The sequence below is a fragment of the Gymnodraco acuticeps genome, unplaced genomic scaffold, assembly GCF_902827175.1.
Source record: "Gymnodraco acuticeps unplaced genomic scaffold, fGymAcu1.1, whole genome shotgun sequence".
Classification (NCBI taxonomy): domain Eukaryota; kingdom Metazoa; phylum Chordata; class Actinopteri; order Perciformes; family Bathydraconidae; genus Gymnodraco; species Gymnodraco acuticeps.
In genome coordinates this window covers 2569095-2592852 of record NW_022990590.1, presented here as the reverse complement: position 1 = coordinate 2592852, position 23758 = coordinate 2569095, and the positions used below count along the sequence as shown (strand labels likewise).

Sequence of the window (23758 nt, the reverse complement as noted above, 5' to 3'; positions counted from 1 at the left end):
GTTTCCTAAAGCACAGAGCCATAACTCTGGCACTGAAAAGGATCATATCAATAATACATGTCAAGTCATTACTTTTAAAGTTACTCTTAAGCAGTATGGATTCATCCTTCTTATACATGTATTTGTACTTCATCATATTTATTCTCCTGTGATGAGTCGAAATGAATTTTATAGGATGAAAAATAGAAGCTAATATTGAAACCTTATGAATCCACTGTAGTATATTCAGATTTCACATACAAATCAATCTTGTGAGTACGGTTAGCTAGATCAGTTACAAATAAATATACTGATGTTTGCATTCATTGGACATTTTTGTTTGTTTTAGAGTCAGCGGGAGTGTGTAGAGCAGTCTTTCACATTGTCTAAAAAATGACCCTGTCACTAAAACACATTATCTCACTAATTATTCTTTTTGTGTGTCTCTCTCCCCATTCTCCTAACTCCATTTGTGTAAATATGTATGTCCAAAAGATAAACTAGGTGTTTAAAAGCTTTCAAGAGCTTACTATAGATCTCATAAAGTGCCTGAGAGCCATGATGAGATGATAAAAATAAAAGCAATTTCTCAAGGCTGAAGTCTCAAAGACAGAATAAAAAATGATGGTACTGGTAAATGTTAAGCCTTTACTAATGATTTTTACAAGTTGTCCTTTCCCATTGAAATGCAGATTGCTGGCATAGTGTTACACAAAACCAATTGACGATCACTGCGTAAAATCCCTTTCCAGAACACTAACTTTCAAAATATGATATTCTGTAATGCGTTTCCAGTAAGGCACGTAAATAAAAAAGGTTAGATTTTTATAGCTCAAAATAAAGTACAAAAACACTCTTGCTTTTGTACCATCCTTAAATAACATTACAGTGTACATCCAACCATTGACCAGTGTTTCAATTGCGCCTCTGGGAAAACTGATGGCTCCACAGATCAAAGCATTAAACCATATCCCACCTGCCTGTCAGCGCTGGTGAGGCAGAGGAAATGAATTGACAGAGAAAAGAGATGAAGGCAAAGTGGACGATTGAAAATATGTGTTATCTCTTTTGCTTTTGCAGAAGGAAACACAAGAAGAGCCAGAGGGTCTCTGCTGTGGGTTTTTTAAGCTGCTGCTTAGATCAGTGTGAAGATAGGGCTGTGTGATAATACAGTTATCCACAGGCTAAATTACATTTCCTTTGAAAGAGGAGAATGAGGAATGCATTATTGTCGGGACCCCCTTGAAAACCAGATGGTGCATCTCAAGGGGTTTATCCCTTAAAATGTCTATATATTATTCTAGTTTTCTGTCGGTGTGTGTGTGACTGTTTATGAGTTTTTAGAAGAAATGTGAGTAACGGTGGAGCATAATAACACAGTGATATTTAAGTAGTTTTCTTTATTTGGTGTTGACAGAATGTGGAAGCTTCAGTTCACACTTCCTTTTTTTTTTGCATAGTCATAATTGAAGGGATGATGCATCACAAATAAATCCACTGCTGGCAGTTCTGGTTCATGTAGGAAATTAAACTTTATTGTAATCTCCTGTTTGACCAGTCATCAGTAGGGCAAAGATCCTCAAAACAATATTTATTTGACCCTTGTGTGATGTAAAAAGATAAAATGTTTATTATTTCACTTTATGACACCACCTCTTTATCACAGTTTATAGAGCACATTCATCAAACACCACCGTGCCGTTTTGCAGGTGCTCTTTCCCCCAGCCTTGTGGCATATTGTTTTCCTCCGACTGTTTCTCAGATCTGCTATCCTTCCATGGGCAGAAAGGGATGTAACGGACCCAAGATTGGGATGACAGGCAAGAGGCTATGCCAAACGGAAGGTCATACACCTCTTCAGTTCCCAAGGTGCAGCTAGAGTCCCCCAGATGTACTTTATCCTGGGCTAAGAGGCCACGCTCACGTTTGGTCCCTGAGATCGTGGTATTAGAAAGACAATTAGACCACACCTTTTTTATACACTGAACAAAAATATAAATGCAACACTTTTGTTTTTGCTCCCATTTTTCATGAGATGAACTCAAAGATCTAAAACATTTTCTATATACACAAAATAACCATTTCTCTCAAATATTGTTCACAAATCTGAAAAAATCTGTGATAGTGAGCACTTCTCCTTTGCCGAGATAATCCATCCCACCTCACAGGTGTGGCATATCAAGATGCTGATTAGACAGCATGATTATTGCACAGGTGTGCCTTACCCCCTGATCCCACCGGAAGCGTCTGCGCTGCATTGCGCTGTGCCGCGCTGCGACCTCCTCCTGCGTCATAACCCACCAGGCGCGTTTCAAAACGTTGCGGAAGCGGAGCGTCGTGTGTGCAGCCTCGCAGTTGTTGGATGAACGTTCCACTTCCTGCCTGCGCTGCGCTGCGTCAAAAATAGGATTCATCCTATATTTTAGAAATTCCTTGCGGCGAGGAGCTTCTGGGACGCTTCGAGCCGCGGGTCTGGTGGAATAGCACCCATTGACTAGAGTGGCCGCGATCGCTAAAAACGCAGCAGCCGCAGCGCAGACGCTCCTGGTGGGATTAGGGGGTTAGGCTGGCCAAAAAAAAAAAGGCCACTCTGAAACGTGCAGTTTTGCTTTATTGGGGGAGGTCTGGGGGGGTCCGAAAACCAGTCAGTATCTGGTGTGACCACCATTTGCCTCACGCAGTGCAACACATCTCCTTCGCATAGAGTTGATCAGGTTTTGATTGTGGCCTGTGGAATGTTGGTCCACTCCTCTTCAATGGCTGTGCGAAGTTGCTGGATATTGGCAGGAACTGGAACACGCTGTCGTATACGCCGATCCAGAGCATCCCAAACATGATCAATGGGTGACATTTCCGGTGAGTATGCTGGCCATGCAAGAACTGAGATGTTTTCAGCCTCCAGGAATTGTGTACAGATCCTTGCAACATGGGGCCGTGCATTATCATGCTGCAACATGAGGTGATGGTCGTGGATGAATGGCACAACAATGGGCCTCAGGATCTCGTCACGGTATCTCTGTGCATTCACAATGCCATCAATACAATGCACCTGTGTTCGTCGTCCATTATATACGCCTGCCCATACCATAACCCCACCACCACCATGGGCCACTCGATTCACAACATTGACATCAGAAAACCGCTCACCCACACAACGCCACACACGCTGTCTGCCATCTGCCCTGAACAGTGAAAACCGGGATTCATCCGTGAAGAGAACACCTCTCCAACGTGCCAGACGCCATCGAATGTGAGCATTTGCCCACTCAAGTCGGTTACGACGACAAACCGGAGTCAGGTCGAGACCCCGATGAGGACGACGAGCATACAGATGAGCTTCCCTGAGACAGTTTCTGACAGTTTGTGCAGAAATTCTTTGGTTATGCAAACCGATTGTTGCAGCAGCTGTCCGAGTGGCTGGTCTCAGACGATCTTGGAGGTGAACATGCTGGATGTGGAGGTCCTGGGCTGGTGTGGTTACACGTGGTCTGCGGTTGTGAGGCCGGTTGGATGTACTGCCAAATTCTCTGAAACGCCTTTGGAGACGGCTTATGGTAGAGAAATGAACATTCAATTCACGGGCAACAGCTCTGGTGGACATTCCTGCTGTCAGCATGCCAATTGCACGCTCCCTCAAAACTTGCGACATCTGTGGCATTGTGCTGTGTGATAAAACTGAACATTTCAGAGTGGCCTTTTATTGTGGCCAGCCTAAGGCACACCTGTGCAATAATCATGCTGTCTAATCAGCATCTTGATATGCCACACCTGTGAGGTGGGATGGATTATCTCGGCAAAGGAGAAGTGCTCACTATCACAGATTTTTTCAGATTTGTGAACAATATTTGAGAGAAATGGTTATTTTGTGTATATAGAAAATGTTTTAGATCTTTGAGTTCATCTCATGAAAAATGGGAGCAAAAACAAAAGTGTTGCATTTATATTTTTGTTCAGTGTAATAACAGTTTACATTCACATTAATTGGATTTTAGAACTTGTGTCAATAACAACCTTCAATTTCAGCTCACCTGGAATTGTGTTATCAAGGAAGAAGCCAAGAAACCCTCCCACAAACATATTTGTGGTCAATAATATCTGCAGCACTTGATCTACCTCTTTAACACCTGAGTTACAAAAGAAATATTAAGTCAAAACACAGACAAAATAATTATTGAGAAAGATATACATTACATGCTGTTAAAATAGAGAAGGCTTTAAGGAGTAATGCCATTTCTTGATAGATACCGGTATCTAAGGAACCAGGATTCTTCATTATCCAGTTCGGAATGACGAGTGCAGACATAATGGAGAAGCCAAAAATAAATATATTCCTGGAGGAGTTCATGTCTGTGGACTGTAAAATGAGATATGTCAGCAACATTCTGAATAGTAGCAAAGCATTTGGACACAATGTGGCTGATTGTTAATCGTATTATACCTGTAGATTTGAAACTCCTGCTGCAGCTATGACTCCAAACATGATCAGAAGCATGCCTCCCATTACAGGGGTGGGGATGGAGGCGAAGATGGCCCCAACTTTGCCCAGCATCCCGATCAAAATCATGAACAATCCACTCAGAAGAATAACCATTCGGCTCCCCACCTGTTACACAAACAGGAATTGTGCTTGTTCTCAATACCAGATGTTTTGAACATGCATTTTACTACTGCAGTATAAATAAAATATATTCTGTACGGTTGGATGTCGATATCTTATCTTACCTTCGTGATACCAAGGGCAGCCACATTCTCACTAAATGAGGTAGTACCGTTGCCTGTGCCAAAGGCCCCTGCCAACAAACTGCCCAGCCCCTCAACAGCAATACCCCTGTTGATGGCGTGCGAGGGGGGAGGGGGGGGCGCCTGACAACCTGGCACAGGCGTAATAGTCGCCCACAGATTCTGCCATGGAGCATATTATTCCAGCCATCATGCCAAACACACCTGCCAGGCTCACAGCTGGCATGCCCCACTGACCTTTATTAGGAGTCAAAATTGTAAATATTGAGCAATGTAAAAAAAATCGTACTTTCGGGCATTGAGTCGTTCAAGGATTAGTTATTAACAAATTAGTTCATGAGTGATCTTTTTTGCACTTCCCCTTTCTCCATTTCCCATACCGTAAATGTGTGTACTCAGTGGTTCAGATGTTGAATTAATGTGAGGTTTGTTTATAGCATATCGTTAGCTTTTACTTAACAATCACACAAGTGGTGTTTATTTGTTAGGATTATCTTGCTAAACAAAACTTGTACAGTTATCTGGGTTGCCAACTCTCACGCATCTGGCGTGTGACACACGCTTTCACTCTCAATCTCACGCTCTCACGCTGCCCAAACTATTCTCACGCCAAAACAAGAATACCGAAGACTAGAAACGGTTTTGAAAACTTTTGTCACGTAGTGATCGTCTTCTCAATAGAACATCTTTGATAATGTCTTCTGGCCAATCAGAATCAAGATAACGGTGTGGTGTTGTTGCAGGAAGTCCCGATGGAGAATACTTTTGCTGTAGTACATCTCTATATACATCGATACAACATTACGTGTTGATAGAAATCAACACGTAATGAAATGAGACCCCACGGTGTGATGATTGATAGGTGTGTGGGCTGTCTTTCATTTTGACACACAGAACAATGGGGGCTATCCACCCTTATCCACAATGTAAAGTAATTACTAAAAACTAAAATAGCATTCATTTTTTAAAATATGTCGTGTAGTAATAGATTTATTTATCTTTCTTCTCAAGAGAGTAGCAGAATGTGTATTTTATGTTAGTATTTCAAAAAATCTCCTGCAGGGGTTGGGTTTTCAGCATGTCAACTCTTTCACCTGTGGAGAAATAGCAGGATTGGCTCCAGGTCTCGCTTTTTATTTACTACAAGACAAATGTGCCTTTTTATTTCATACAGTTCAATTTAGATTGAGACAGGGAAATAATCTAAACCTCACGCGTGGCGTTTCACTGTCAAGGGGAGCGTGTATGTAATTACATTGCAAATACTGACTTGAGCCCCACCACTGTATGGGTTAGCCCTACCATACCGTAGATTACCCAACACACATACTTTGGAGCCGCCACTGCCGACCCGTATTGCGCATGCGCAGATCTAAGATCCAGTAGAAATTATAAAAAGTAAAAGTCTGCTGCTTATTGTTCTACTAGGCCAAAATAGAGTCAAAGAGTGTATGAGAGTGAGAGTGTGTTAATTAATATATTTGGCAGTTTGGAGTAAGTCTGTAGATTTGTTTGTGTTTGTGTTTCATGTATAGGCCTCTCACAATAATTAATTTTGTTGGATACATTTTCCCGGAAATTATTGCGATAAACGATAATATTGTCGGCACCGTTGTATGACCATTTTAGACCACTGACATAATGTTAATATATAATAATAATTCAAGTACATCCGTTCAAACTGCTAGTTACATCCTCATGTAAATGGTAATTTATCGAGTTCATTTTTATTTATCGTACGATAAGTCAATTAATTGCTTATCGCGACAGGCACACAATACAACAGTGGAAACAAAGATGTGTTTGACTTTCATTAGTGAATGAAACTGTGTGCCCTTTATAGTCTGTGTCCAATATTGTGTATTTGTATCCTATATATATGCTAAGGTCCCACTGCTGACACGATAGCAGTCATTTCGTGAACATATGTGTAATTAAACACATGATATCAAAATCTCACTCCAGCCAGGTACCCAAAGTTGGCAACCCTTCTAGTATAATCTTTCATTAGACAAAAGCTTATTTCCTGCTATAGTTCAATAGAGTAAGCCCATAAGCTTTTTTACAAGGGAACCAGGGTGATGCCTACACCAATGCATCATACATGCAGGAATTAATGCTAATTAATGAATGAATATTTGATTCTACTATGCCCATGGTTTTTTCTTACCTCCCAGAATGTCTTTGATAGTATCTTGTTTACTTACCAGGGTAAGGTAATGTGAACCAGGAAGCCTCATTCACCACATCTCCCTTAACGTCAGTGCGGGCCAGGTGGCCATATTGGGTTGGATCAGATGGTAGGACATCAAATATGGTGAGGAGGTAGCAGACTAACCATGAGACCCCAATCCCCAGCAGGATCTAAACAATATTTACTTATCAGCCTCAGCATATGCCAGTACAATTAAAAAGGAACAGAAATTGTGTATATCTGGCTCTATACATGCTTATACATAACATACAGGCATTATCTGGAAGATATAGAACTTTGAGGTGTGCAGTTTCTTGGCTTTGCTATATGCAGGAACAGGGACTGGTACACGACGGAGGTACTGGGAGAACAGGATGATCAGCACTGTGGTCCTGTGTGTATGAGAATAACTGTCATTAGCATGATGATGCAATACCAGAGACTGATACCGTAGGCAAAGAGAGAGTAACTATGGCATCGAGCGCTTACGTACATAGCAGAGATGCCCCAGTGGCTGCCAGCCTTCTGTCCAACTGAATCGAACAGTGACAGGCCGATGAGAGAGACAGTGGGGGCAATGGTTAGCGGGCCAATGAAGCGCATGAGGAGGCCAATGAGGCCCGAGAAACCAACCAGGATCTGCAGAAGAGAGGCCACCATAATAGAGCCCTGCAGCTGCGGACAGGAACACAATAATCAAAATCCTTAGCATCAACTTTGGCCGAGTGCCTGCAATTGGATTGTCTACTTCCCGGAGCGGAAACTAGCTCACTGAATGAATCATGAGCTCTACAAAAGTGTTGTTTCACTTCTTTGTTTTTTTATCAATCAAAAGCTGTGCAGTGTCTGTGCTGGCTCACTGTTGTCAGGCGGGTCTGCCAAACTTCTATGAAAACAGGTGAGGAAGTGTTGACCAGTGTGGCGTTCTGGGTCCAAGCTGGGCACTTCCATTCTGGTAGGGACAACATGGCCATGGCAGGGGTCACCAGACTAAAGGTGCCCCCCTGTAGTATGGGAAGCCTACAAGTGTGACATAAACAAACATAGTTCTCAGTCAGACAAATAAACAAACCATTTATTAGGACAAAGCATTTAAAGGTTTTCTCATGTCTACTGAATGTGTAAGACTACAAAACAGTACAGTTGAATCTATGTTTGTTATAAATGCACAATAATAGGTCACAAACTTTCTTTAACAAGTTAAGAACAGCAGAGTCAACTTGACTGTAGCTTTGTGAGACTACTAAATGCTAACATCGTAATGCTAACATGCTCACAATGACAATGTTAACATGCTGGTATAGCAGATAGTTAATAGTATGTTATTATCATGTATTTAATGTTCAACATCTTAGTCTTAGTCAAGTTTTTTTTCAGTTAGCCTATGTTTTTGCCTTTCAGTTCTCTTTACGCATACATTTGTTACACTTTTTCACCAGCTAACTGTCCTGCGATTAGTGCTAGGTAGCATACAACTCAGTGTTTTTGTCGGGTTCTTGTCAAGCTTTCCCCCCCCCTAAAACAGCTGTTTGCTGCTTCTTTAAAACTGTTTAATAGGAGCTAGGAAACAGAGCCATTACTTTTTCTATATTACTGTATCCATACAATTATGTTATACAGTAACAAAGAAAAAATAGAAGCCAGTTTTCACATTTCCAAGGGTCTCAGTAAGGGTCTAACTTGAGTAACCAGAGTTTGTTATTCAGAGTACTATTACTCTTACACGTTTAACTAAAACAATCTCCAATCTTATAGGATGGTTAGTGGTGTGATTAGCTGGAGCCATCATTCTGACCTGACACCAAAGGTGACCTGCAGCACAGTGACCAGGCCAGAGGTGAAGAAGATGGTGTTAATGAGCTGACTCTGGGTCAGGCTGTCGTGCTGCAGACACAGCCCCTCAGAGAGAATGAGGGGGATGGCGGTGATCGCCCCAAAGGCTGTCAGGTAATGCTGCACAGGAGAGGAATGGTGATCAGAGTGAATAATTAAGGTTATTGATGACACCCCTACACACACCGGACAACAACAATCTGCATTTGCAGTATTTTACAAACTATTAATGATAAATGGATGCTACTTTTATACATGTACATAAATGCCAGAAGTCACTCAGTTTTTTTTTTACAGGCTGGGGCCAGTTATTTTCTGAGGGGGGCACAATAAATGCAGGACGAAAAAGACAAAGACAGTATGAAGTAATTGCACATACACTTAAGAAAACAATGCAATACAGTTATTGATATTTGTTTCATTACACATTATTATACGCTTACCTTTGTGTGCTGTTTGGGTCTGTGGGACCCGTTTTCAGTGTTTACTAAAAGAAAATGTATGCAATTTAATTATTTGAACCTGCTTTATTTGGGGGTGTACCTCACCTTCTCTAGGGGGGTCCGGGGGCGTGAACCCCCGGGAAGATTTTTTTTTAAATGTTGAAGTTAAATGCATCAATCTGGTGCACTTTGAGCACAAAATGAATTTATGGATACAGCTCTCAACACTCATGAAAGAGAGCTGTATACTTTTCAATAATCAACAAATCTTTAGAATATGATCACAACCAATAACAAATAATTTAAACTAGTTTATTCTTATCTTATGTTACCTATAGTTAGTATTCTTTCTTTTTATTTATGCATACTTTACTAATCACTCCCCTTTCAAACTGTTATTTTTTTTTTACTGTCCACATTGGAATGATTTATTTATTTTTTACAACACATTAAATAGATAAAGGTGTGCTCTCTAGCTCTCTCTCTCTCTGTCTGGCTCACTCACAGAGGCTGTGTGCTCCTCCGTGGCGATGACGGGTTGCGTTACGTTTACATATTTGTAAAGTGGGGGCTATTGAGGGCTTGCGAGATACCGGTAGCTCGTGACCGACGTGTTGGAGACCCCTGCTCTAATGGGTCCGACTAGAATGACAAATATCGTTACTTCCGCCTATTCCGTCAGCCAAGAAATTGTTTAATCATAAACTTTTTTTTTCATTTTTAGGGGGGCCACAGGGGGGGGTCCAAAGTCAGTGTTAGGGGGGCACTGGCCCCCCCTGCCCCCCTAGAACCACCCCTGTTTAGGACTACAGTCCCCGTGATTAATCTTCAAACTCTGGGATTAGATGTTGGAGTGGCAGTGCGCCAAGGTTACGCCGAGCGTCAAACAGCTGTTTGAAATGGAACTAAACCACGCCAGACTATCCAAAACTGGAATCGAACACCCCCCCAGAACTACACATGCTGGCTATTGTGTTTCGCAAAATGTTCTATGGGACGTCTCTACTGAACGTTTTCGGTTTTCCCACAATTAGAAGTTGCCAGTATTAAACACATTGGTGTTATCAAATGTAAAACATATCATTAATAAATGGGTGAAAATCGCTTGTGTCCATAATGTGCAGCATTAATATATACCCACATGACAGCTCATTGTTACTTTGTAATTCTACTCCACTACAATTCAGAGGTTAACCTGGTATTTTTACTCCACTACATTTATTTTAGTTACTTTGCAGATTCTGATTAATGATGTGAAATATAAACAACCCTTAAAGCAGACTTTAGTTACACCTGAGTAAAATTCAGGTAAGGTGATTGTCAAGTGCCAACAATTAGGAGAGATATTTGATAGTTGGTGCTTGAGAAGACTAAACATTTATCTGCAATTGACATGAATGGAAACGAGTAATAAAGTATATTCATTACTCGTTATTCTCTACTAATAGTTCATTAAAGACTGTATATTATGGCTATTTTGCACATCCCTTTAAAGATTTCAAGATTTTCAAAGGTTTATTGACATATCATATACACAACTACGGTGTATGCAATGAATGAAAATCTTGGGTCACAGGTTCCTCAACAGCGCATTACAAGACATCAATCAATATGTGTGTACCTCCACCATTAAACTGTCATATTCTGCACATTTCTTATACTATCTACATACATAAGAGTATAATTATAATATCAGTTAAAATAAGTGCTTCAACATAGTTAACATTGCAGGAAAGCAATATATTAGACGTTAAGTACTTTGTCAGGCTTAATATTTATCTGTAGATAGATACCCCCAACGTTTTTTTCTTATTTAAAAGAAGACCTTAATCTGTTATTTAATGTTTAAATAAAGGTTAATTCGTTTTTCTGTTTTGCACCTCCTCCTATTAATATCTTTGTACATCCTGCACTAAACTGTTTTATTGTAGAGATCACTTATAGTATCTTCTTGATTTGTTATATTCTATATTTCTATCACAGACCTTCTACTTTCCCCCTATGAAAGTATGTACTCTTAATATTTTTTAAATCAAATATAACACATAAAAACAATAATGCAATAACGTGCTTTAACCACTAGGCGGTGCACAAAAGGTACAGACAGCCATAATAACTTTGTATTATTAGTGTAGGACACTTATGTATGTACAACATCTGAAGATGTGTAGTTTTATTCATGCTTTCATATAATTTTACAGCATATTGCTATATTATTTAAAGACTCAGTATTTACATTCTTATTCAAAGAAAATCAGTAAAGTCCTTTTATATCAGCTGTGCGTTATTTGCGACATCATACTGAATACATATTTACTGTGAATGTATGCAAAAATGTATGGCATATGGCTGTCTAACAGAAGTTAAATCAATTTCTCACTTATTCTGACAATGTACTTAACCCCAAATAAAAGAACCCAATAAAAAGAGTTGTTAAATAATAGTGAAGTCACGTTGTAATAACAATAACTCATCTCTCTCGAGTTTTATTTTTCAGCTTTGCCAAAAGCCACTGTGTCAAGTGTCCTTCTTGGGATGCCGTCCGGAGTTCTCCAATATGGCGGACCATCTCGCACATGCGCACTGCAGATCGGGCAGAGCTGCAGATCGGGTAGTGACAGTGCTATCTAAAGGAGAGCGCTATGCGGGTGCAGGGGCATTATGGCCGGCGTATTGCTGTCAGAGAACACACTATGCCTAGAGCAAAGACTCCAATTAATGCAGTTTACCGTAGTGGTAAAAACAGCATTATGGTGGAGCGCGCGAGCGCACGGCGGTGCGTTCAGGGACCTCAGTAAATAATCGGCCCTTTCTGTGTCGACCCTCCAGGGGCAAATCTTCCCTTCACGGGGAGTTTTGCGGCGGAACGGGTCACCAGAGAGTATCACAGCTTCATAGCTGTGGCCCCACAGCTGAGGGGTCCGTGTACGTTTTGTTAGTTTGATTTTTCGTTTGAACCAAAAGCCAAAAAACGAAAATACCAGCCTTTTTTGGTTTTTGATTTAAAACGGAAAAACCAAAAACCAAAGCCGTTTTCCCGTCTGTGTTGTCTGAATCAAAAGACGGATAACGAGAAAACCTAATTAAAAAAAGTCTGTACGTTTTGTTAGTTTGATTTAACGTTTGAACCAAAAAACGAAAATACCAGCCTTTTTTACGAAAAACCGGGAAACCAAAGCCTGAATCAAAAAACGGATAACAAGATGACCTAATTAAAAAAACGGTCCGGTTTTGTTTTGTTGATAACAACTTCATAAAATGTTCCGTTTTGTATTGAAGAATGAAGAAAAAAAGTCCGGTGGACTTGGCAGGCTGGCTTTGCAGAGGCATTGCACACGTCTACGAGCAGGCAGGGAGAGCCTGTCCCACGGGGGTCCGTGCACACTCCACACGAGCTGTGGCTGCGTCGACCGCTTTATTCAACGGTGTGAGTGTGGAGGATATATGCACGGCGGCGTCTTGGTCAACGCCAGGTCCCTTCATAAAGTTTTATCTCTTGGATATGTCTGGCTCTTTCTCAGCGTCTGTGCTTGCTGGGGCAACATGACTGGTGAGGAGGGGGGGGGGTCTGAGGGTCAGTGGGCATCTGACCCCCCCCCCCCCCGAGCATAAATGCGCTTAAGTTTCTCCCGACTCCTGGAGGGTCGCGGGGTAACGTAATGCGCTTTGGGCCCTTACAGGGCTAAAGGGCACCCCTCGCCTGCCTGGGGGCAGGAGGGGGAGAGCCCTCCATACTATAGTCCGTACACACCCTGCACGGGGTTAGTGTCTGAGTGTGGGGACATAGGAGGCACTTGCGCTCTCCCCGTGCTCTTTAGGGACTCAGGAGAGAGGGTGCATAGTGAACCCATACAGCTGCGGACTTTCCCTGTCTGCCTATAAGCGGACGCAGGGGAGCCCTCAGCACTGTTTTCGAGCACACTTTTTTGCGAGGCAAGCGCGTCAGGGTGTTACAACCGAGGGAGAGGTGAGTGAGGCGCAGCGGCTGCTAAAGCCGGTCAGGGACAGTGAGGTGGAACGGTGTGCTGGACGACAGTGCGTGCCAGAGATGTTCACAAGTCTTTTTTTGCAAGTCTCAAGTCTTTGGTCACGAGTCCAAGTCAAGTCTCAAGTCTTTGTGGGGTGAGACTTGATCAAGTCTCAAGTCTTTGGTCACGAGTCCAAGTCAAGTCTCAAGTCTCTAAAAAATAAAAGTCTCATGTCTCTTCTGGTTGTAATAAGCCTTCTATTGTCTGCTGCTATCCAGTCTGTTAAGAATACTGCACAGCTATATCTAAGAAATGCAAAGCATTTACTGTATTATTATCACTCCTATATCTATTAGCATATACAGTATCAGTACTGATTAGTTGTTTGTTATATAATCACTTTAAACAGGCTATTGCAATGCAATATGAGGAAAAACATCACACTTTAGCTAAATGCAAACAACTTCAAAACACTTCAGAATCAAAAATCAGTATCACAAATACTTTATTAATCCCCCGCAGGGAAACTGTGTTAAAAGTACTTAAAAGTAAACATTTGTTCTGTGCCATTTGCAACTAAAAAACTATTGCTGCAATATTATCTGAAATATACTGAACTGGTGATATTAAAACATGACCTGTTCCAAAAGAGATATCTACCATTAACACCATTTACCAGCCAAATGCTGGTAAATCATGCAAGTGGCTGGTACTGTATGTTGCACGTACCAGCCAAAAATAACAATGGCAATCTATTGAGTGGCTGGTAAAATGTCAACATTCACTAGGCTAGCCATTTGGCCAGTGGACAAACATGTTAAAATTTGACCTCTGCAACCGTATTGTTTAATTACACTGGGTCTCTAATTACATATTTTAAGTCTACTATAAATAAACATCTTCCTCTATCCTCTCACTCAAACCCAGTGTAATGGTAACCTGATAAACCTGTAACATTAACGTTACGTGGTCAACAATAAACCTGTAACCTGCCTATAAACCGACAGATGTATTTATGTATGTAACTATGTATTTTTCTACGTTTAACGTTAGCCAGTAGATGGTGGTAGCGGAACGTAATGATTAACGTTACCGACCTTTTTTTATGTCATGTCAAGAGTTGGATGTCAACGTCATTCAACGCAAACAAGTGTGACAAGCAAACATTCACTCATCTTTTCAAATATTCAGTTACAAAGCTAGTAGCAAGCTAAGTTAACATTACATAGCTGATGCTGAGCTAAACATGTTTGCTAACCGTCCATATGCGTTAATGTGACTGACCTCTCCGGGTGAGTTTTCAAGTGCCTGATGAAATTTGACGTTGTTGCACCAGCATCCTTGATTTTAATATTGCAGAGTAGACTTTGCAGTGTGCGCTCCTTTTGTTGGTCCGCCGGCATTTTTGTTCGAAGTTTTTATAGTTGAACCTAATTACAAGCCGTACAGCTGCAGGTGTGCCGTCGGTCGCCATGGTGTTACCATGATGTTAATGTTAATGTTAAAGGTGGGGTAGCTAAGTTTGAGAAACCGGCTCGTGATACACTTTTTGTTATATTCCATGGAATGCTCATCCCGATAGCAATGAATATCTGAAGTGCTTTGACAACAAATCCATTACAAATTTTCATCTGTGGAAGCCGTGATACTGTAAAAAGCACGACCAATCATCTGAGCCGGCCTGGCTAAAATAACTGGATAGCCTACCTGCCTGTCAGCCTTCCATCGGGGCACAAACTTATCTCGTGCCCTCATTGGTCATGTGCGCGTTCGTGTGTGTTGGAGGAGGGGCTCTGTAAGGAAGTGGCAGATTTTCTCCGGTTGTGTATTTTCAAATTCTAGCGATTGATTGATTGATTGATTGATTGATTGAAAAGTTTATTAACAGCTTGTATATTGGGTACAGTACAGTACAGCTCAAAACATACAATTGTTAAGGGATGCAGACCAGAAAAAGACTTTCGTCTTGTTTACATCAGGGTCCCCCATTTCCAATTCATCATGCGATCTCGAGCCGGTTTCTCAAACTTACCTACCCCACCTTTAATACGCCAAAAATAGAAAACACAATGATTGTTCACGAGTCCCAAAACACGAGTCCAAGTCGAGTCCGAAGTCTTTTGAGCAGGAGTCCAAGTCAAGTCTGAAGTCTCTGTGTGTGCGACTTAAGTGCGATTCGAGTCCGAGTCACAGGGCCCTTCTCACTTCTCTTATTTTTCATTTCCTCGCTCCTCGGTCTCGGTCTCACCGGAAGTTGATTTGTCTGTGCCATCTTGAGTAACGTCCCAATGGCCTTATTTTTTGCCGGAGGACCGAGGATCGAGGAGCGATAATGGAGGAGCGATAACCGAGGAACCATCAGACCATCCTCCGATGAAAACCTCAGACACTCGCCCAGCCCCTTACTGTGTATCGCTCACTGATTGGACGATGCAGCGCATGCACTGATCTGATGCTTCTTGACATGAGAGCAGAGTGAAGAAAATACATGAACCTCACGGGACTCACTCCTCAGTTTATACCGTGTTTTGTTTCAATTCATGTATCATTTAGTTACAAATATGTGATATATCTGAACAACAAAGTGGTCAAAAATCATTTTATTCATTTTTTGGAAACATTTTCATGATCGCTTTTTTCGTTTTACATTTTCATTTATTGTCATTTCCATTCAATCAGTCATTAAGTGCTATTTAAAATGTGAATTTGCTACATATCCACACAAACAAACAAAGTGTGCAATCCAATGAATGTTAATCTAACTGGGTTTTGATAGATAATATATCTCTTTTTCTTCTCTCAATTATTTTATTTCTATTGTGCACTCTAATCAATATTAATCAAACTATTGTTCGTTTATACATTTTAAGAATGGCGTTTATCTTTTTTGAGAATTAGTTCTTATTTTATTTTATTTATTTGGGTCTACAACAGATGATACAAATGTTTGTGTCAGTAAATGTGTACTAACAGGTGTGTGTGAAAATAACGGGAACATAGCTGCTGTCAGACGATCAGCTGTGCAGCGTCATCACAAACGGACGTCGCTTCACGTGACGCTCCGGAGGAAAGGACGTCCCATTGCTCTTAAAACTAATTTCCCTGCTTCTCGTGGTTTCCTTGCGTCCCTCCATGCTTCCCTGGTGGGAGGGACTAGACGCAGGGAAACAACGCAAGTGAGGGACGCAAGGAATCCATTTAACCGAAGTGAGAAGGACCCATAAACTCGAGTCCCCATCTCTGGTGCGTGCATACATCGGGGCTCCGCCCACTGCACCCATAGAGTCCAGTAGAGGGCGGAGCCTGTGAGAGATATAACGCCGGGTTACGTATTGTAACCCTTGTTATATTAGCACAGGCGGAGCCCTCTACCCTGGGGCACTGTCTGTCCTATACCGCTCGCTGAAGAGTGGTGAAGGATGATGGTCAGGAGGCGGGGCCTCCTTTTATACGGAAGTGAGATGCGCACGCACTCAGGTAGGCCCGCCCCGGGGCCGGCTACGTCTATAGAAATCTCAGTAGGTGAATGCTTGCATGATAAGGTAGTACCCATAGAGTCCAGTAGAGGGCTCCGCCTGTGCTAATATAACAAGGGTTACAATACGTAACCCAGCGTTTTATGACCCGCAGAAACCAAAACCTCCACAAGGCTTTGTCACACCCACCTGCATTGCCAGAAAAATACAAAGGTACCAGGGAGGAACATCAGTCACACAATAGGTGGGTTTATTTCTGTCTTCCTCTGTTACACAGCTGCTGCCGCATGTCTTTTCCTCCTCTCCTCTTTGATGATCTCCATCCATCTGCAACACCATATACAACATTTAACCTTTTGGGATTTTTAAGTGCATTGAAACAGATGGACATTTCACATAGAAAGACATAATAGACAACAGAAACACATCTCTGTCCTTGTGTTTCTGTATTAGTTGAAAATATGTAAAGCTTCCAAATCAAAAACAAATGTGGCTGAGTGTGGACCCTAAGAAAGAGTTGCACAACTTTTATAAACTTCCAACCAAAAGACCTCCCACCTGTCTGAACCTTTGCTCACTGTGTATCAGGATTAATCAGAACTCATTGAAGAGCAATCCTCACTATTTACCAGAGGTGGGACCAAGTCATTGTTTTGCAAGTCCGAGTCAAGTCTCAAGTCATTGTTTTGCAAGTCCAAGTCAAGTCTCAAGTCAGGATGGGCAAGTTCAAGTCAAGTCAAGTCCTAAACTTTGACAAAACGAGTCATAAACAAGTCATTATGTGTTTTTCACCAAATGTAATGACATCGATCAACAGAATAATACTTAATAATCAAATTGCTCTTTATTAGTCACATTAATAATTGAATAATCAATTTTCTCTCTGCTGGTAAAGTAACGTGTGTTTTTCTAATTTAAGAGGGATCAGTAAGGTAAGGCTACCGTGACGGTTTGATTCAGAAGGAGTTTAATGTATAAGATCCCTGATGTTAAGGTGACCAGAATGTTTATTTTCCACTGTGTACAACATGTTATAAGGGACCCACAATCTATCTTTATGCAAGGGATAATGTGCAGCGAGGCGGTCTCTATGGGGAAAAGAACACCTGAATCTAGATCCCTCTGTGGTACTTTAAGTATATTTTTATGCTAATACTTTTGTACTTTTACTTGTAACATTTTGAATGCAGGACTTTTTATTGTACAGGGTTCCTGCAGGTTTCGCCAACTCAAATTTAAGACTTTTTAACACCTTTTTAAGACCACTTTGAATAGAATTTAAGACCTATTTCACGGCAATAAAGTATGAAGGAAAATGTATATAAAGAAGAAATACGTCCCATAATCACTTACAAAGTAAATGTATTCATGTTCAACATAAGAACAATGACTGAACACAACAGCGTAACAGTACAGAACTGTGTTAGCGTGTTAGACAAAAAGTGTGTATGTGTGTGCGTCTGTGTGTGCTTGAGTGTGTGTGTGTGTGTGTTAGGGCTGTGCAATTATTCATATTTTAATCGCAATTACGATTTTGGCCTGCCACAATTACGAAAACAACATAATCGGAAAAAACGATTATTTTGCTTTGCTAGGTTGTGACAGTGCACCACAACATATTTGATCCAATGAATTTTTTAGTAATGTATCATTTATTTAATTAACTTTTGTATTGGTTTTTCAGTTGAATTATACGTTCAGGGTAATCAACAGTTAAAAAGATACTGTTCAAATTATTATTTGTTTTAAAGTTCAAAAAATGGATGTTTTCAAAGTCAATGAATAATCATATTTAATAATCGTGATATTAATTATTGACCAACATAATCTTGATTATTGCCATAATCGAGCAGCCCTTGTGTGCCCACAGTGTGTGTGTGTGTGTGTGTGTGTGTGTGTGTGTGTGTGTGTGTGTGTGTGTGTGTGTGTGTGTGTGTGTGTGTGTGTGTGTCTCTGAGAGAGAGTGACAAGAGCTATATTCAGAGCTCTGCTGCCTTGGCTACACTATTTCATCGTTGCTGTTGTATGATTGGTGTTTAGCTACGGTATTTAGCGTCTACAGCACCTCCGCTTTTAGGGTTGACGTAGACCCAAACTTCGCCCGGAGGTCCCCCGGTGTTGTTGCGGGAGCTGCTGCACTAGCTAACGCTGCATTAGCTGCTGCTGCACTAGCTAACGCTACATTAGCAAAACAAACTAATTTATTTTGCAAAAGATGCAGCGGGCTTCAAACACGTTCCCTCCACTGGTTTCAACCAAGCACTAAATTAGATGTTTTCCAACCAAATACGGTTGAACTTACACTTCCCCATATTTATTTGTAAGTAGATTCGAAGATAGGCTACATGAGCTGAAGCTTGGTTACTAGGTTACTAGCTGGGTGTTCTCCAATAAGGGGCCGGGGGAAACAAAGTTAGTGATTACTGGTTCCATGTTGATTTAATTCAATACAAATTGTTGGATACAAGCGGCCGAGATGGGTTTTCTCCGCAGGGTGGCTGGTGTCTCCCTTAGGGATAAGGTGAGAAGTTCGGTCATCAGGGAGGGACTCGGAGTTGAGCCGCTCCTCCTTCGCGTCGAAAGGAGCCAGTTGAGGTGGTTCGGGCACCTAGTTAGGATGCCACCTGGGCGCCTCCCTAGGGAGGTGTTCCAGGCACGTCCAGCTGGGAAGAGACCAAGGGGTAGACCTAGGACCAGGTGGAGGGATTATATCTCTTCGCTGGCCTGGGAGCGCCTTGGGATCCCCCAGTCAGAGCTGGTTGATGTCGCCAGGGAAAAGAAAGTTTGGGGCTCTCTGCTGGAACTGCTACCCCCGCGACCCGACCACGGATAAGCGGGAGAAGATGGATGGATGGATGGACAAATTGTTGGGGGGAACTGAAAGGCTATTACCGTACTGGTTACTTTGCAGCCCGGACATTTCCCCCAAAACACATTTAGACGCTATCGCAACATAGAAGTACCTTTCAAATCCGATAATTTTTAAGACCTTCTGAATCATATTTAAGACCTTTTTAAGGCCTTAAATTCTGATGATCAAATTTAAGACTTTTTAAGACTTGTTAAGCCCCCGCGGGAACCCTGATTGTAACTTTTTTAATTGTCTGAACTTCTCCCACCTCTGACAATAAATCCTGAGTGGTTACCAAAAAAAAACCCTGCTCTGAAGGTTATTTTAATTTGACAAATCCTGCACTCAGCTTTGCTTTCTCCAATATCATTGAAAAGCAGCCAGATGCTGCTTCTTTTTTCGGTTTTCGCTCATTTCTTGACTTTTTCCGACGCGCTTGCATTGAAATCCGGCTCCCCGTCTCCCCGTCGCTCTGTGCAACTGGCCTGTACCACTACACATGCTGTGCCCCCCACCCTTCTTTCACATAATGGTATGATCCTAGTGTGTCCTCGCATATGATTGGCCGCATGGTGGCCCAGCTAAATAAAGACCCTTCCCTGCCTGCAAGGATTCTCAGCAAGAGTAGGAGCGGCTGAAGATTCTGCTTTCCCCGACGGGAGTCTGCTCTTCTAACGGCAGCTCGCGATCGGCGTGTTGGAGACCTCTGAATAAAAGTATCAAGTCACCTCAAGTCAGAAGGCTCAAGTCCAAGTCAAGTCCCGAGTCATTGGTGTTCAAGTCCAAGTCGAGTCGCAAGTCTTTTGTGATGTTGTCAAGTCGAGTCTCAAGTCATAAAATGTGTGACTCGAGTCTGACTCGAGTCCAAGTCATGTGACTCGAGTCCACACCTCTGCTATTTACAAATATTTAAAATGCCAATACATGGTATCATTTACATGAAAAGTCATTGTACTTACATCAAATGCAATAGTGTTGAGTCCATTACTTCCCTTCCCTGAAGCCATTGCAAGTCCACTATAAGATCAAAATGTGGTTTTGGCTTCCTGAGGTGGAGGAATTGGTAAAAAAAAGGACAACTGTGGAAGTAACAACCAGGAACAACATCAGGGACTGCTGGTAATGTACATGTAGGCTCATCTTAGGACAAAGTCCAGCTCAATTGTAAATTAGTTACATATTATGTGTTAATCATTACTTTCTATGTTTCATTAGAATGTGGAAATTGTATAACAACTATTTAATTGGTACTTTGTCATCGTAGAAGAAAGGAGATTCTTATGTGTGTAACAGATAAAGTAATTATCGTAGGTGATTTTAATATTCATGTTGACGATGATAAAAATAGCCTTACGGTACGTCCACACAGCATCTTTTCAAAAATCTTGAAAATCTTTGAGCTGGGCGTGTCTGAAAGCTTGGGGATTTTTTGCAAGCAACGCGACCAACAACCAATCACATGAATCTCCCGCCCCCGACATACAAAGCAAAAAACCCCGGGGATTTTATGCGAGCAATATATATATATATATATAAACTCCCCAAATAGGCGAAAACCTACCCGTTTCACCCACTGTCTCTGCCACCTCCCTCCATGCCTGGTTCCTCCGGATTGTATCCCGTTAATAGTTCTGGTCGTAAAGAACCGGGTGATTTGCTACCGTAATTTCTCGTTTGGAATATGAGGAAATTAACTGCGGTCTGGTTCTCCCTGCTTACACGCGGTTTGATTGGCTAGAGCTTCTACTGTCAGATTTGCATAAATGGGATTTGATTGGCTGACGCTTCCAGCTCAGCTTCAAAAGTTGAACATTGCTCAACTTTTGAATCCTGAAAATCCTGAAAATCCTGGAAATCTTCGCTTCGCTCCCCCACAATGCAGTTCGGCGAAAAGCGAGGCAAAGTGACGTCATCCCCATTCAAAGTCAATGGGCAGAGAAGCATTGGAAGATTTGTTTAAAGCTGCTGTGTGGACGTACCGTTACTGCTGCATTTAACTCTATATTAGATTCTATTGGTTTCCGTCAGAGTGTAAATAAACCAACCCACTGTTATAATCACACTCTCGACCTTGTTCTGACTTATGGTATTGAAATTGAGCAACTATTAGTCGAACCGCATAATCCTGCTTTATCCGACAATTATTTGGTAACTTTTGAAGTACTGTTACTAGACTACAAAGCATTAGTCAAAAGCTCTTGCAGCAGAAACCTATCTGTTAATGCTATAGCCAAATTTAAGGAAGAGATTCCATCAATACTTAACTCGATAGCATGTCTGCATGTAGGGGAGGAAACTTATACAAAATGTACACCAACCCAAATTGATCATGTTGTTGATAGTGCTACAGATCAGAGTCCTGCACGGGTCTGATTTTCAAGACCCGCTCCCGCTCCCGCCCCCGCGACGTGCAATACCGAACCCGCCACGCTACCCGCACATATTGCCAATTAGTTCCGCAACTCGACCCGACCCGTCGGCACAAGATCCGCAACCCGACCCGAACCCGCATATATATGAGCAGTGAAAATGTGCAATTATTAACACACGTCACACGCAGTTGCATATTTGTCTCAAAAAGCGTGGGATGTTGGTTCTTTTATCCATCTAGGACAGTGCTTCTCAAAGTGTGGTCCGCGGACCACTGGTGGCCCGTGAGCGCCCCCTAGTGGTCCGTGAGTATATTGGTAACATTTCACATTTTAAATTAATTAATCAATTTAAGTTTTCCGCACTCTCGCGGGAATATCTCCGCAATGGAGCAAGGTTAAGTTTCACTTTGCATGATATAGCCCAGCGCAACACCTTCATCACACATGTTGCCACTTGTTTGTACCATTTTCAGGCGATTTGTAATCTGTTCTAGAAAAACGATGTGTTTTTTGATATTTGTGGAGTTAGGTGGTCCGCGAGTGTTTTTTTATTGGTTAAGTGGTCCTTGGTATGAAAAAGTTTGAGAAACACTGATCTAGGATGACACCAAAAGCCTCCCAGATGTTGGATTTCGCTCTTGAGGAAGTGTTATTGAAAATGCTGTATTCTCCGCTAGAGAGCTTCACCTCAGCCATTTCGAATGTGGCGCGCTCAGCAGCAGATTGATGCGCTGCAGAGGTTATGATTATGCGCGGTCCCGCGGGGGAGAGGTCTGAGGATTTAAACATTAAACTAAATTATTATTATTTTAATATATTTATTATGCAACACCCGCGACCCGACCCGCATCATCTTTGTTTTACCCAGAACCGAACCCGGAAAAAAGCGTTTGAAAAAATACCACCCGCGAATCACTTTTTTTGCGGGTCACCCGTCGGGTACACTGTACACCCGATGCAGGACTCTGCTACAGATGCGCTGCGAATAAAATTGGACTCTGTTGCTCCTATGAAAAAGAAGAAAATAAAACAACATAGACTAGCTCCATGGCATAATGCCGAAACTTCTTGTTTAATTTGGCATATTACTCTCAATGAATATAAGAAAGCACTGCGTAAAGCGAGAGCAGCCTACTACTCTTCATTAATAGATGAGAATAAGAATAATGCAAGACTTATTTTCAGCACTGTAGCCAGGCTGACAGAGAGCCACAGCTCGATTGAGCCTTCTATTCCCATAGCACTCAGTAGCAATGATTTTAAGTGCTTTTTTAATGATACAATTGTTACTCTTAGAAACAAAATCAATGAACTATTGCCTTTGACCAGTATAGTGTCATCAACAGCTCCCGGAAATATAAGTTCTAATATTACACTAGATAGTAAACTAGAATGCTTTTCAGCCATAAACCTTGAACAATTAAATTCAATGATTCTTTCTTCTAAACCAGGGGTGGGGAACCTTTTTCCTCTCAAGGGCCATTTCAATGTTTTCAACATCCTCCGAGGGCCGTACAAATTATTGACCTCTGCTTAAAAAAACTAAAATCACAGCCCATTCATTTGGCCTTTCTTTCATGCTGTGCAAAGAAAAAGCAACCTCTTAATCCAGATATCTTGACATGACTCACGCATGCATGCATGTTATGTGTTTGTGCCCTGATCAGGCGCTCCTAGTGTGATGTGTCATGTCTAGCTGTAGTTTCCTGTTATGGTTTTGTAGTCCTTATCGTTTCCCCTCCAGGTGTACCCATTTGTAATTAACCCAGGTGTGTCTTGTCTCGTCATTACCTCATGTATAAGTATTCTGCCTTCCCCTTTGTCTGGGGCTGATCCTGTCTGTGCAGTATGTGTTCTTGTCTGTCATTACTTTATATTTCCTTTGTTCAACCATGGTGGTAA

General features: G+C 41.7%; 1 protein-coding gene across 1 annotated transcript; it reads right to left on the bottom strand.

The window, feature by feature from the left end:
- Positions 1–1364: 1364 nt before the first annotated feature.
- LOC117554189 (solute carrier family 23 member 1-like) lies at positions 1365–20594 on the bottom strand. The gene is given in 13 exon segments (XM_034228483.1): positions 1365–1912; positions 4008–4103; positions 4225–4333; positions 4418–4582; positions 4702–4836; positions 4838–4956; positions 6927–7083; positions 7185–7305; positions 7407–7588; positions 7774–7933; positions 8709–8866; positions 16823–16960; positions 20444–20594. Coding segments are annotated over 13 exon segments (1854 nt in total). The 5' UTR covers positions 20492–20594; the 3' UTR covers positions 1365–1646.
- Positions 20595–23758: the final 3164 nt, after the last annotated feature.